We start from the raw sequence: 16,453 nt of genomic DNA on the forward strand, positions 1-16,453 counted from the left end.
AAACCTTTTAGAGACCGAGTGCCCAAACTACAACAAAGATCCGCTTATTTATCGCAAAGTGCCAACACAGAAATGTAATTTGTGATTTATACTCCCTTCTCTGTCACAGTTTTCATTGATACCAGCACCTGAGGACACCAATAAAGCAGGAAATAGTCCCAGGTAGTGCTGTCACTTTAAAATAGCTCTGTGCACAGCAAGTCCTGGGCTGTCTGGGACTGCAGGAAGATACCTGGAGTTATCTCTGGTGATGGCCTGAGTGCCCACAGAAAGGGCTCCGAGTGCCGCCTCTGGCACCAGTGCCATAGGTTAGCCATCACTGTTCTAGAGCTTTTTTTAAATTAAGGCACCACATTCGCCTTGCACCAGTCGCTTAGCTCCATACCAGTCATTAGGTATCAGTTCTAGAATGTTTAATTGTATCAAAAGATGTTTAATTTTTTGTACTTCTGACACCAATAACTTTTTTATACATGGGTATACAGACCTGTTGAAGGTGTTATTTTTTTCAAGAGGGGATGTTGTTTTCATTGCTACCATTTTAGGGACTGTACGACTTTTCAGGTACTGGGTTCATCCCTAATAATTTTTATATTTTGATAGACTGGGCATTTAGGGAAATGTGCAGCGACTTAATGGGGCTCATTTACTAAGGGGTCCACGGCCGCACTTTCGTCAGGTTTGCAGACTTTTTCCGTTTTGCACCGAATTCCGCTGGGATTTTGGTGCACGCGATCAGATTTCGGCGCAATTGCGCTGGCTTTCATACAACAGAAAACGGGGGCCGTGGCCATCGGAAATCCAGACGGATTCGGAAAAAACGCAGAATTTAAAAAATGAATTGTGTTTTGCAAAATCAATCACTCACATGCACCAGGAATAGGTTGGTGAACTCAGAACGCGCCGCTGGATCGCGACAGGACCGTGTAAGTAAATGACCCCCAATATCCGCGATCAGTGGCTGCTTTGTTATCAGCAAACAAATAGTTAACACACTGTGAGTGTTAGCGGTGAGTGTTTAATTATGGTGCAGCTTGGTACGGGTGCATATTAAAGCAAAGATCTACATGATATCAACTAGCAAATTAAAAAATCATATGCCTTGTATAAAAAAAGAAGACAAATATGCTAATTTGACTATTTTATATTCTGTATTTGATGGCATTATATAAATGTTTATTGTCATTACATCCTGCTGATGATTCAAGCGCTGGTGGATATGTATGCTCAGCCATTTTTTCTGGCAAATAGTTTTCTGCATAGTGATCATTTGGCTAACTGTAGTGAAGCCAATACATAATAAAAAAATATAGTCTCTACAGTAACTGAAAGATCTCTATTTTCCTACATTGCTAAGATTGTCTTGTTTACTTTCTGACAGCAGATACAATTCACATGTCACAGTCTATATTGTTTTATTATATTTTCAATAGTTTCTGCTGACAATGGATGTCACATTGTTCATTCATGGATTGCAGGTTGCCTATGTGCAAGGTAAGTGAGGGGTGAATATGCTGCCAGACGAGGAGGAAGACTGATTCTGCTTAGAGCCTTTCACAGTATCAGAATAATAGCTTCACCAATGAAGAAAATGTAAATGAAGGATGTTTATTAGTAATATTGGTATAAAAATGATTCATAAGGTAACCACTTTAAAGGTCTTATTTTACAAGAGGGGGCTAACTTGCCCTAAGGCACCATAACTAAGGAGTAAAACTTAACCTTGATTAATATTAAATTAATGAATGATGACTTAAAAACACAGGGTTGCATCGATGCCACGTGTAAACGTATCCCAGTGCTGGTTTATCGGATTTGCCAGACTGGGTATCATGTATACCACATAAGTGTTATTGGGGCAGACTGTAGTTGTGGGTGATGGATTTAAAGTGTCAGGTGAGGGTCCAATATGAGTTATACACTCACCGGCCACTTTATTAGGTACACCTGTCCAACTGCTCGTTAACACTTAATTTCTAATCAGCCAATCACATGGCGGCAATTCAGTGCATTTAGGCATGTAGACATGGTCAAGACAATCTCCTGCAGTTCAAACCGAGCATCAGTATGGGGAAGAAAGGTGATTTGAGTGCCTTTGAACGTGGCATGGTTGTTGGTGCCAGAAGGGCTGGTCTGAGTATTTCAGAAACTGCTGATCTACTGGGATTTTCACGCACAACCATCTCTAGGGTTTACAGAGAATGGTTCGAAAAAGAAAAACCATCCAGTGAGCGGCAGTTCTGTGGGCGGAAATGCCTTGTTGATACCAGAGGTCAGAGGAGAATGGGCAGACTGGTTCGAGCTGATAGAAAGGCAACAGTGACTCAAATCGCCACCCGTTACAACCAAGGTAGGCAGAAGAGCATCTCTGAATGCACAGTACGTCGAACTTTGAGGCAGATGGGCTACAGCAGCAGAAGACCACACCGGGTGCCACTCCTTTCAGCTAAGAACAGGAAACTGAGGCTACAATTTGCACAAGCTCATCGAAATTGGACAGTAGAAGATTGGAAAAACGTTGCCTGCTCTGATGAGTCTCGATTTCTGCTGCAACATTCGGATGGGAGGGTCAGAATTTGGCGTCAACAACATGCCTTTTATCAACGGTTCAGGCTGGTGGTGGTGGTGTCATGGTGTGGGAATATTTTCTTGGCACTCTTTGGGCCCTTTGGTACCAATAGAGCATTGTTGCAATGCCACAGCCTACCTGAGTATTGTTGCTGACCATGTCCATCCCTTTATGACCACAATGTACCCAACATCTGATGGCTACTTTCAGCAGGATAATGCGCCATGTCATAAAGCTGGAATCATCTCAGACTGCTTTCTTGAACATGACAATGAGTTCACTGTACTCAAATGGCCTCCACAGTCACCAGATCTCAATCCAATAGAGCATCTTTGGGATGTGGTGGAACGGGAGATTCGCATCATGGATGTGCAGCCGACAAATCTGCGGCAACTGTGTGATGCCATCATGTCAATATGGACCAAAATCTCTGAGGAATGCTTCCAGCACCTTGTTGAATCTATGCCACGAAGAATTGAGGCAGTTCTGAAGGCAAAGGGGGGTCCAACCCGTTACTAGCATGGTGTACCTAATAAAGTGGCCGGTGAGTGTATGTATTTGAGCTATGTGGGTAAATGAACCAAGGGAGGTTTTAAGTCACAACTTTTGTTCATCATTCATCAATTTAATATTAATAAAGGTTAAGTTTTACTCCTTGGTATGGTGCCTTAGGGCAAGTTAGCCCCCTCTTGTAAAGTTTGAAAAATAGCCTACCAAGTAGAGATTTCCCACCTTTGGTATCTTTTTTGGCTTTACTTTAAATGTCTAGAGCAGTTTTAAGGCCTACCATTATTAACATCTGTTTCCTCTTCTATATTTTCTTCAACTTCAAGCGTGTTTGTTTTTTTCGGTTTCTTTTTCTCTTTAGGATTTGGTTCTGTTGATGAAAACATTAAAATAATCTTATGTAAATAAAATTTGTGATGTGATTCATTTATCTTAAGAAACATGAGATAGTAGTATATTAAAAAATCAAATGGAGCTCAGGAGGTCCCAAATTTACTGCTTATCAAGTCTGTCAGGAGATAACCTGTTGATAAGTTGTTGAAGACAGGGTATACCGTCAGTATTTCTTAAAAATGAAGAAAATAAAAATGTAAATAAAAATTAAAAGATTAAAACCTATTTATGTCACCCATCATCTTATTCCCTACATCACAAATCAAAATAAATAAGCAAAAAAAATAAATAAAATGGCAGAAAAATTTAGGCATCCCAACACTCAAATTCAGAAGATTAAATGCAATAGAAGATGCCTGAATTTTTCCTAGCCAAAATATTTAACAAATGTTAGATTAGCTGGGGACATTGCATGGGGGAAGCACTGATGGGGAAGTTTCATTGGGGAGAGATTTGCTGTCGACATTTCATTGGGGGCTCTACTGCGGACTTTTTTTATTTCCCTGAAATTTTCTTTAATTACCGGTATATCCGAATCAAAATGTACAAATCCTCAATTTTAACATTTTTTTAGGCATTTTAACTTCAAAGTCAGTCAAAAACTGCAGCTCTGGTTCCAACTTCTTCCTTGTCTGATTGTTGTTCAGGGTTCCCCTGGTGCCCCAGCTGCATTGGTGACTTTCTACTCCTCGGACCTTGTTCACACTAGTGGGACATTTGGCAATAACTTTTGTATTCTTGATGCAACGTGTATGTATCGACTTATCAGGCTCTGATACAGTAGTCTTGGTAATATGTACTTGTGTACTTTTTAGATGTTTTTAACATTTTTTGTTGTTTGGTATTTTGATATGAAATAAAGTTTTTGTATACGTTTTTTGGTCTATACACACTTCTCTTTTGTCTTTTTGGTAATGACCTGTTAGTTGCTATAGTGTGTTGGCTTTTCTGTACCATGTGATACGCTTTCTAATTAATTAAGCTGTGCCGGTTTCTTCTTCAGTATTGAGTCACTGAGTCTTCAATGTAAGATGGAAACACGGCCACTAGTGCATTCTCTCATTTTTCTATCATGAGCTCTAGTGGTGGAATCCTGGATTATTTATCTTTATAGGGCGAATCCAGCAGGGTGCCCACCCAGTAATTGACACTTGTGGCTATGGAAAAAAAAACCTGGTCTTTACGCTCACATATTTATGCAATAGGTAAAACCTGGCCCATGTGCTAACAGCCTTAAAAAATGCAATGGGTGAAACCTGGCCCTTCCTCTCACTGCCATAAGATGCAATGGGAAAAACCTGGCTCTTGCTCTCACTGCCTGGATGCAAGGACAAGCTGTCCTCATTGGGAGGTATCTCCTCACTCTTTACATTCCCCGAACAGACTCTGCTTATGCCCATAAGCTGCACTTGGTTTCAGGTAGTAGCCTGCTGTGAGGAAAACTCCTTTACCTATTCCTCCTCCACCAAGCACTTCAGCATGGCACAAATGTCCCTCATGGAGGCACAATGTTTGTGGTTAGGTTATAATGGTGACTACTTTGATTCTCAAAGGCATTCTATAACTGGAACTCAACTATTGCCTGCTGCTCCTCACACACATTACCCAGCATATGTAAAGGGGAACTAACGATACTCAAAGTGAGCTACTGTGTGGACCCTATTAATACCTCTAACCACCCCCTGGCACCATTACAGCCGCACCTACCAATACCCTCATCACTGAACAAATCAAGCATGTTTTGGTTACATGCACATGGTCGACTATTGGGCAACCGTTTCAAGGGATATTCTCAATGCTACTGTCATTTCTAAGGTAAATCTCCACCTGGGGTACGATGATGATATAGTTCAATTATACATGGTCTATATTAGAGGGTACTGTCTCTCTTTAATCTTCCCTACTAATGTAGAAAGTGAGCACAAACAGCACACGCATATTTGGCCAGGACGCCTTGTACCACCAAATTGAGCACTGGCTTGGTATGCTCCCATGCCATTAACACTACACAATGGGGCTTATTTACTAAGGACCAGCGGCCGTCGGTTTCCCGGCATTTTCAGTGATCGCGACAGGGATTGCGTCGCATGTAATCGGATTGTGTTGTAATCTCGCTGGCTTTCACACGACACAAATAGGGGGGGGGGGGGCGTGCCGACGGATGATCCGACGGAATCGGACTATACCCGGGATTTAACATTTAAAATTGTGTCGCAAGGCAAGCACTTACATGCACCGGGAAGAAGAAGGTGAACTCCGGCGGACCTGATCGGGGAAACAACAGATGCAGGATATCGGGTGCTCACTGGTAGTGAATCCCGGCAGACTTCATCCTAATGTGCCCCACTGTTTTTCAAAAATAGTTTGTTTTTCCAAAAAGTTTGTTTTTCAACAAAGTTTTTTTTTTAAAGTTTGTTTATGAAATTTTTTTAATTGGGGAATTACTCGGGAGGGAATTTTCCCCTTCTTTGAGTGGTGTATGGTCTTTTGCCGAGACAGATGAGTTTCAGCATTGCCTGCTTCTGTTTTCCCATGGCTGTGCTAAAATTGGTGGTGCTATTCCAACACTGACTGAATGAGTAGGCAGGAGACAAGAAGCCCAGTAGGAGGAGAAGGAAACGTGAGCCAAGGATTGATGTGCCGCAATTCTCAATGGTGGAAGTATATGCGCTACATCGATTCCTACCTAGGGCCCAGCAACCACTACATTAAAGAGGGCAGTTAAAAAGATGTAATGTCCCTGCCCGTGCTTACTTGTCCACCTATCAGTTGTTATGTACACCTTACAACTAACTTACAGGGATGGCCTAACCAGAAAATTAGTGGCAGCTGGGAATGAAGTTTTGTGACAACCACTGCCATAAGATTTTTAAAGCTGTCTGTAATGTTAGCTTTTTAACCCCTTACTGCCGAAGCCACTTTTCACCTTCCTGACACGGCCCTATTTTTCAAATCTTACGTGTCACTATGAGTGCTTATAACTTTGGTATGCTTTAACAAATCCAAGTGATTTTGAAATTATTTTTTGTCACACTTTGCACTTCATTTAGTTGAAAAATTTTGGTGGTATGTTTTGCATTTATTTATGAAAAAAAAAGATATTTGATCATTTTTGAAATTCAATAGTTCTATGGTATCAACACATAGGGGCACATTTAATTAGGCTCCAAACGACGCATTTTCGTCGGGTTTCACTATTTTTTTCAGTTTTGCCCTGAATTGCCCGGAGTTTTTGGCATACTTGATCGGATAGTGTCAGCTTGCATGCGACAGGAATCGTGGGGGCGTGGACGTCGGACAGTTCGACTGATTCTGACAAACCATAGAATTTAAAAAGCAAATTGTGGCGCAAGATCAGCATTCACATGCACCGGGAAGAAGAAGGTGAACTCCGGCGGACCTCAGCGGGGGAAGCGACACATGCAGGAAATTGGGCGCACGATCTTAATGATTCGCAGCAGACCTGAATCCTTGGACAATGCATGGCAGGGATCAGGACGGGTAAGTAAATGTGCCCCATTGTGATAACAGCAAGAAAACTTGATAACTAACATTTAACGAATGTCTGATTTCTGTTGACATGGTTATTTTATGCATCTTCTAATTTTTGTAGGATGTTATGGGGCTTTGAACTTTAGGTTCAATTTATTACCTTTTCATAAAAAACTAAAAATCATTCCTTTGAAGGACTTGCTCAAATTTCAAGTCACTTTGAGAGGCCGAAATAAACAACCCCATAAATTACCCAATTATAGAAACTACACCCCTCAACATATGTAAAACAACTTTTATGAAGTTTGTTAACCCTTTCATTGTTTTACATCGGTTAAAACAAAAGGCGAGCTTTCGCCAATCCAAGCCCCTGTCTCTAGGCTACTCCCCAAACAGCACTTCTAAGAACCTTTTGTATAAGATCAAGTGTAGTAGCGTTCTTATAAGTTTAGGATATGGCGGGTGAGGGGAATGTAAACAGATGCGCAAGAAGCGCTGAAATAATATCCGTAAATGGTAAAAGTTTGCCAGTGTATTTTGTGGATAACACAGCAGGGTGGCGACAAAGTTAACAACTTTGATGTGGAATCCATGAAAACAACCCAAATTTCGGCCTGACAAACCTCGTTTGATAAAGGGACGATGTATGGAGGCAGCTATATGGACGACTTTTGGAGGTAGCAATGGAGACAACGTGTGGAGGCTGCTATGGAGACAATTCAATTTGGATAGTGCCTGTATGTGGCAGTCCAAAAAATTTTTCAAACCAGAGGAGCAGGTAGGTGGCCCTCCAGAAAAATGGAATAGATTGAGTGCCTGTATGTGGCAGTCCAAAAAATTTTTCAAACCAGAGGAGCAGGTAGGTGGCCCTCCAGAAAAATGGAATAGATTGAGTGCCTGTATGTGGCAGTCCAAAAAAATTTTCAAACCAGAGGAGCAGGTAGGTGGCCCTCCAGAAAAATGGAATAGATTGAGTGCCTGTATGTGGCAGTCCAAAAAAGTTTTTAAACCAGAGGAGCAGGTAGGTGGCCCTCCAGAAAAATGGAATAGATTGAGTGCCTGTATGTGGCAGTCCAAAAAAGTTTTTAAACCAGAGGAGCAGGTAGGTGGCCCTCCAGAAAAATGGAATAGATTGAGTGCCTGTATGTGGCAGTCCCAAAAAATTGTTTAAAACAGAGGACCGGAAAGGTGGCCCTCCAGAAAAATTGAATAGATTGAGTGCCTGTATGTGGCACTCCCAAAAATTGTTTAAAACAGAGGACCGTGTCGGTGGCCCTCCAGAAAAATTAAATGCATAAAGTACTATACCTAGAGCCAGTGGGCCCTGTCAAAAAACAGCCAGTTTCCTCTGCTTTACTGTAGAAAGAGGAGGAGAAGGAGGAAAATGAGGAGGAGGAGGAGTGGATAAATTATTCAGGTTGAGCTTCCTTCACCTGCTGGAGATTTGAAATTAGGAGAAATCCATGCTTTATTCATCTTGATAAGCGTCAGCCTGTCAGCGCTGTCAGTCGACAGGCGTGTACGCTTATCGGTGATGATGCCACCAGCTGCACTGAAAACCCGCTCTGACAAGACGCTAGCGGCAGGGCAGGCAAGAACCTCCAAGGCGTAGAGCGCCAGTTCGTGCCACATGTCCAGCTTTGAAACCCAGTAGTTGTAGGGAGCTGTGTGATCATTTAGGACGATGGTATGGTCAGCTACGTACTCCCTCACCATCTTTCTGTAAAGATCAGCCCTACTCTGCCGAGACTGGGGACAGGTGACAGTGTCTTGCTGGGGTGACATAAAGCTGGCAAAAGCCTTGTAAAGCGTACCCTTGCCAGTGCTGGACAAGCTGCCTGCTCGCCTACTCTCCCTCGCTACTTGTCCCGCAGAACTACGCACTCTGCCGCTAGCGCTGTCAGAAGGGAAATACTGTTTCAGCTTGTGCACCAGGGCCTGCTGGTATTCATGCATTCTCACACTCCTTTTCCTCTCCAGGGATGAGAGTGGAAAGATTTTGCTTGTACCGTGGGTCCAGGAGAGTGAACACCCAGTAATCGGTGCTGGAATAAATTCTTTGAACGCGAGGGTCACGGGATAGGCAGCCTAGCATGAAATCTGCCATATGCGCCAGAGTACCAACGCGTAAGAATTCACTCCCCTCACTGGCCTGACTGTCCATTTCCTCCTCCTCCAACTCCTCTTCTTCTGCCCATACACGCTCAACAGTGTAGGACTCAACAATGGTCCCCTCTTGTGTCTCGCCAACATTCTCCTCCTCTTCCTCCTCATCCTCCTCCACCTCCACCTCCTCCGATATGCGCTGAGAAACAGACCTAAGGGTGCTTTGGCTATCAACAAGGGAATCTTCTTCCCCTGTCTCTTGTGAGGAGCGCAAAGCTTCCGACTTCATGCTGACCAGAGAGTTTTTCAACAGGCCAAGCAGCGGGATGGTGAGGCTGATGATGGCGGCATCGCCACTGACCATCTGTGTTGACTCCTCAAAGTTACTCAGCACCTGACAGATATCAGACATCCACGTCCACTCCTCATTGTAGACTTGAGGAAGCTGACTGACCTGACTACCAGTTCTGGTGGAAGTTGACATCTGGCAGTCTACAATCGCTCGGCGCTGCTGGTAAACTCTGGATAACATGGTCAGTGTTGAATTCCACCTCGTGGGCACGTCGCACAACAGTCGGTGAGCGGGCAGTTGGAGGCGGCGCTGCGCTGCCCTGAGAGTGGCAGCATCTGTGCTGGACTTCCTGAAATGCGCACAGATGCGGCGCACCTTCGTGAGCAAATCAGACAGATTGGGGTATGTCTTGAGGAAACGCTGAAATATCAGATTTAACACATGGGCCAGGCATGGCACATGTGTCAGTCTGCCGAGTTGCAGAGCCGCCACCAGGTTACGGCCGTTGTCACACACAACCATGCCTGGCTTCAGGTTCAGCGGTGCCAGCCACAGATCAGTCTGCGCCGTGATGCCCTGTAATAGTTCTTGGGCGGTGTGCCTTTTATCGCCTAGGCTCAGCAGTTTGAGCACCGCCTGCTGTCGCTTAGCGACGGCACTGCTGCTGTGCCTAGAGCTACCGACTGATGGCGCCATGCCCACGGATGGTCGTTCGGAGGAGGAGGTGGAGGAGGGGTGGGAGGAGGAGGAGGCATAGTAGGCCTCAAACACCTGGACCGAGGTAGGCCCCGCAATCCTCGGCGTCGGCAGTATATGACCAGCCGCAGGGTCACACTCGGTCCCAGCCTCCACCAAGTTAACCCAATGTGCCGTCAGAGATATATAGTGGCCCTGCCCGGCAGCACTCGTCCACGTGTCCGTGGTCAGGTGGACCTTGTCAGAAACGGCGTTGGTCAGGGCACGGATTATGTTGTCTGACACGTGCTGGTGCAGGGCTGGGACGGCACATCGGGAAAAGTAGTGGCGGCTGGGGACCGAATACCGAGGGGCGGCCGCCGCCATGAGGCTGCGAAAGGCCTCGGTCTCTACTAGCCTATAGGGCAGCATCTCCAGGCTTAGCAATCTGGAAATGTGCACATTAAGGGCTTGGGCGTGCGGGTGGGTTGCACTATATTTTCGTTTCCGCTCCAGCGTCTGGGGTATGGAGAGCTGAACGCTGGTGGATGCTGTGGAGGATCGTGGAGGTGACGATGGGGTTTTTGTGGCAGGGTCCTGGAAAGGGGGCTGGCTATCAGCTGACACAGGGGAAGGAGCAGTGGTGTGCACGGCCGGAGGTGAACGCGCTTGTTGCCACTGAGTGGGGTGTTTAGCATTCATATGCCTGCGCATACTGGTTGTAGTTAAGCTAGTAGTGGTGGAACCCCTGCTGATCCTGGTTTGGCAAATGTGGCACACCACAGTCCGTCGGTCATCCGGTGTTTCCTTAAAGAACCTCCAGACTTCTGAAAATCTAGCCCTCGCCGCAGGAGCCCTCGCCACGGGAGCTTCACTAGTTGACACATTTGGCGCTGATGCACCAGCTCTGGCCCTGCCTCTCCGTCTGGCCCCACCACTGCCTCTTCCAACCTGTTCTGGTCGAGGACTCTCCTCCGTCTCAGAAGCACTGTGTTCACCCGGCCTCTCAACCCAGCTTGGGTCTGTCACCTCATCATCCTCCGATCCCTCAGTCTGCTCCCCCCTCGGACTTCCTGCCCTGACAACAACTTCCCCACTGTCTGACAACCGTGTCTCCTCATCGTCGGACACCTCTTTACACACTTCTTCCACTACGTCAACAAGGTCATCATCACCCACAGACTGCGACTGGTGGAAAACCTGGGCATCGGAAAATTGCTCATCAGCAACCGGACAAGTGGTTTGTGACTGTGGGAAGGGTCCAGAAAACAGTTCCTCAGAGTATGCCGGTTCAAATGGCAAATTTTGCTGGGAGGGGGCAGACTGGGGGGGAGGAGGCTGAGGTGCAGGAGCTGGAGGAGTGCCGATTTCGGTGACATGGGTGGACTGCGTGGAAGACTGACTGGTGGACAAATTGCTCGAAGCATTGTCGGCAATCCACGACATCACCTGTTCGCACTGTTCTGGCCTCAACAGTGCTCTACCACGAGTCCCAGTAACTTCAGACATGAACCTAGGGAGTGTAGCTCTGCGGCGTTCCCCTGCTCCCTCATAAGCAGGTGGTGTCTCACCCCGCCCAGGACCACGGCCTCTGACCCCTGCAGTAGTTGGACGCCCACGTCCCCGCCCTCGTCCTCTACCCCTAGCCCTCGGGTTAAACATTTTGAAAATGAGAGTTATAACTTGTATTTTTTTTTTAACTTTTTTTTTTTTTTTTTTTTTTTTGTGTTTTTTAGTTTTTAAAACCAAACGATGCTATCCTATTGCTATGGCTATTTTCTAGCCAAGTATTACAGCACACTACTATGCCAGATGAGATGACGCTGAGTTATGAAAAAAATAAACGTAAAATAAAAAAGGAAATGGCAGACTGTGCCTAGTTGAAATACAACCCCGGGCCCTAATAAATTTTCCCACTTCGGTCTTTGCGATGGATATGTGCGTCACTAAAACACAGTGGTCGCAAGTCTGACTCCAAATTGCTCCCAATTTGATAGTAGATGCACTGCAGCAAGTACAGCCACCAGCAGATCAACCAGAAATCAAATATATATAACGCTACTGTAGGCGTAATTAAGACGTTTGTATTCTCCTATGGCTATTTTCTAGCCAAGTATTACAGCACACTACTATGCCAGATGAGATGACGCTGAGTTATGAAAAAAATAAACGTAAAATAAAAAGAAACTGGCAGACTGTGCCTAATTGAAATACAACCCCGGGCCCTAATAAATTTTCCCACTTCGGTCTTTGCGATGGATATGTGCGTCACTAAAACACAGTGGTCGCAAGTCTGACTCCAAATTGCTCCCAATTTGATAGTAGATGCACTGCAGCAAGTACAGCCACCAGCAGATCAACCAGAAATCAAATATATATAACGCTACTGTAGGCGTAATTAAGACGTTTGTATTCTCCTATGGCTATTTTCTAGCCAAGTATTACAGCACACTACTATGCCAGATGAGATGACGCTGAGTTATGAAAAAAATAAACGTAAAATAAAAAGAAACTGGCAGACTGTGCCTAATTCTACTCAAACCCCTAATAAATTTTCCCACTTTGGTGTTTGAGGTGGATATGTGTGTCACTAAGAGCTAAACACAACGGTAGCAAGTCCCCCTGCTAATTCCTCACAATATGGTACTAGCTGCAAATAAAAAAAAAAAAAATTATAACGTTATTGTAGCCCTAAGAAGGGCTGTTGGGTTCTTTAAGAATCACTCCTGCCTAACAGTAAGCTAATAGAACACCCTAACGCTTTCCCTGAGCAGCAGCAGCTCTCTCCCTAGCGGCATCCAGACAGAGAATGATCCGAGCAGCGCGGGCAGCGGCTAGTCTATCCCAGGGTCACCTGATCTGGCCAGCCAACCACTGCTATCTACGTGTAAGGGTACCACGTCATGCTGGGTGGAGTGCAGAGTCTCCTGGCTTGTGATTGGCTCTGTTTCTGGCCGCCAAAAAGCAAAACGGCGGGAGCTGCCATTTTCTCGAGCGGGCGAAATACTCGTCCGAGCAACGAGCAGTTACGAGTACGCTAATGCTCGATCGAGCATCAAGCTCGGACGAGTATGTTCGCTCATCTCTATACATAACTCTTTCAATCACTTTTTAGAACATTTTTTGCGATGGTGTTTGATGAAATTTTTTTGTCGTTCACCGAGCGGGTTCAACATTGATTTAGATTTATTGTACAGATTAATATGGACGCGGTGATACCAAATATGTACGTTTTTGTGTATTTTTGTGTTTTATATACTGGGGAGATTATGGGTCTTTTATTTACTGTATATACTTGAGTATAAGTCGACTCAAGTATAAGCCGGGCCACTAATTTTACCACAAAAACCTGGGAAAACCTATTGCCAACAGTGGGGGAAGTCGGGAGGTGAGTTTTGATATATTTTTTTATACTTGAGTATAAGCCGAGTTTGGGTTTTCAGCACATATTTTTGTGCTGAAAAACTAGGCTTATACTCGAGTATATATACTTGAGTATATATATATTTAATTATTATTATAAAATGATTTAATGATTTTTTGAAAATTGTTTACATATTCCAGACTTGGGCTTGAACAAGCGTTCATCCGATCGCTTGTTCAAGCCCTTACACTGCAATACGCTTGCGGCAGGAAGAGGAGTCGGCAGCCTCAGAGCACTCGTCGGACCTTGTGGCTGCGACAGAAGGGATCAGATCCCCTGGAAAGTTCACCAGGGGATCCGATCCACAGCAGAAATAGTTACACACCGCAGTCATACTTGATAGTGGCGTGTAAAGGGTTAAACACCGGGAATCTTAGTTTTTCTGATCCCTGGTGTTAGTCCCGGTCTGGGCTGTGAAATCACAGCAGGCTCCCAAAAGAAGAACATGCAGCCGCGGATGTATCTCAAGTTGTGATATAAACTGGTAGTAAGTCATAGATTTGGTGAGCTCTTTGAAGTCAATCTCTTCCTGCTTCAGAATACCCCCTCTTCTGTGACATGCTTGACATCATGCACTAGACTTCAGGAGACCCACAGAGTGATGACCCTTGGCATTAGGACATCAAGTACAGAAAATACAGGGGCTTTCTGAGGCAGGAAAAGCTGAAATTCAGAACTACACTCTCCAACTCTGTGTCATTATACAACCAGTTTATATATCACTTCACAGTTCATTTTCTAGATGATGCCACCACCTTGAGCGATAATAGAGATTTCATCAGGAAGGATTCCTGACAAGAAATTAGATCCATTTCTTCTAAACGATTCCCTTTAAATATTCTATTTATGAGCAGTGACCATCCATGCACTTATTATATGTAATTCCAAGTGACACCACGATGTAAAGCTTAGAACGTTGTATTTCTGCCATTTTCACAATTTGACTACCAATCTAACCTTTAGGAGACTTTCCTGTATCCTCTGGACCATCTTCTCCCTTTTCTTTTGGGGTTTTTGGTTTTCCTGGTTCATCACCACCATCTGGGTTTCTTTGATTTGGGTCTGAAAACACATTTAAGTTCATATATGCAGAATAAGTAAAGTATAAGTTTTATTATAGTAGCAATCTTGTTTAATCAATAGTTATATATAATGTTGACAAGTTATTTTCTGGTTTAAAATATGCATCTTCATTATTGTTATGTTGTGGGTGCTGTCAGTGTACCTGAAAGATCAGTAGGAGGAGTTGTGTTATGCAGCCCTTCTCTCTTCACAACTGGGATTGGATAGTGTACCACTATAGCTTGGTATAACTTGAAGCTGATGGGCCCCAGTGCAAAGTCTGTGCCAGGCCCGACTATAATATATGATTTATAGTACTAGCCTTCTCATATGGGAAAGTGACACATAAACCTCTTGGGGGTGCCGAACGGGTCTGAGCTAAGATGCAGGGCTGTCCATAGTAAATGCCTGTTAGGTCCTGTTACATACGGAACCTTACAGGAAGAGTTTCAGTCTATGCATCAGCAATGGCTGACAGTACTTATACCCTGCAATACATCAGTATTGCAAGGTATTATAATGAACAATTAATCAAACAATTGCTTGTGCATGTCCCATAGTGGTACTAATCAAGTAAAAAAAAAAGTTTTGATTAAAAAGAAACTATGAAATTAATCAAAAAGCCCCAAAAGCTTACATATACAATAAAAAAGGGAAAATCACCATACAAAATGAAATTAATCAAAAAGCCCCAAAAGCTTACATATACAATAAAAAAAGGGAAAATCACCATACAAACCCCACATACAGTATGTAGTATTTACATTTTTATCATTAATATACCCTCAGGATGAACGCTGAAAAAAAAAAAAAGTTAAAAACCCACCAAAAATTATTTTTTGATTTTTACCTATTTTGTCAAACGTAGAATGCAATAAAAAGTGATCAAAAAACTGTATCAATAAAAAAATGGTAATTTTGTAAAGAACAACATGTCCCACAAAAAGCAAGTTCATCCAGTTATATAGACCAAAAAAATTAAAAGACTTATGCTATTTGGAAAATGGTGATGAAAAAATTACAGATTTTTTTTCCTCACATGAGGTTTTATTGTACAAAATTAGTAAAATGTAAGCAAAAACATAGCAATTTGGTATTGCGGTAATTGCACTGACTTGTTCAATACACTTAGCTTAGCTTAGCTTAGCTTATATGGTGAACACCAAAAAAAAAGTCAAAAATCAATTACAGTGTTTTTTTTACAATCCTCACCCCTAAAATAAATGTTAATACATTTTCAGCAATAGGGCACAGCCACCCCAAAATAGTGTCCGTGAAAAATGTATCTCATCCCACGAATAACAAGCCATCGTATGGCAAGGTTAACTTTGAAACAAATATTTTATAGCTGAAAAAAATGCACCATGAACCATCTAAAAACCACTAAATTCTATGAGGAAAAACTAGCTAATGCATGGCCCTTCTTCCCTTCTGTGCCTCACTTTACGCCCCTACAAAAAGTACGTCCACATGGGGGGGTGTATCCGTTCTCAATAGAAATTGCATAACATTTGGAAATGTGTAAATTTTAGGGCTAAAAAAAACTTATTATCGACAAAATCAGACCATTCTAAACATTCTTCCTAAAAGCTGTTTCTGATAGTTTGAGGGGTGCAGATTTGAAAATGGGTTGATATATAGGGGGTTTCTATTATTTTATATTTCAAATTTCATTAAAAACCATAATTATCCCCAAAAAAGTTAATTCTGAAATATCCTTGAAAATACGGAAACCGATGTTTGATTGACATCAAAATAAATTATCCAGGCATTTAAAAATTTATGAAAATATAAAGCAGACATATGGAAAATGTAATAGTTTTTTAGGTTGGTAAAATGAAGTACATGTACAAAAGTGTTAAAAAGTTATGACCATAAAAAGCAAAGCATGTCAGAATAAAAAAAATGGGGCTGAGCCTTAAGCTATAAACTA

The 16,453-nt window shown here is 43.3% G+C and overlaps 1 protein-coding gene across 28 annotated transcripts in view; it reads right to left on the bottom strand.

Moving 5' to 3' along the window:
• The window catches only part of PRG4 (proteoglycan 4), a 138,805-nt gene that overhangs the window by 38,338 nt on the left and 84,014 nt on the right, over nucleotides 1–16,453 (bottom strand). For all 28 annotated transcript variants that reach the window (XM_072128211.1, XM_072128208.1, XM_072128214.1 and 25 more), the window contains 2 exons: nucleotides 14,416–14,520; nucleotides 3,357–3,446 (listed from right to left, as the gene is read on the bottom strand). In XM_072128211.1, the coding sequence (XP_071984312.1) occupies nucleotides 3,357–3,446; nucleotides 14,416–14,520 (195 nt within the window). The remainder of the gene's footprint in view (nucleotides 1–3,356; nucleotides 3,447–14,415; nucleotides 14,521–16,453) is intronic.

This window comes from Engystomops pustulosus, chromosome 10, assembly GCF_040894005.1.
Source record: "Engystomops pustulosus chromosome 10, aEngPut4.maternal, whole genome shotgun sequence".
Lineage (NCBI taxonomy): Eukaryota > Metazoa > Chordata > Amphibia > Anura > Leptodactylidae > Engystomops > Engystomops pustulosus.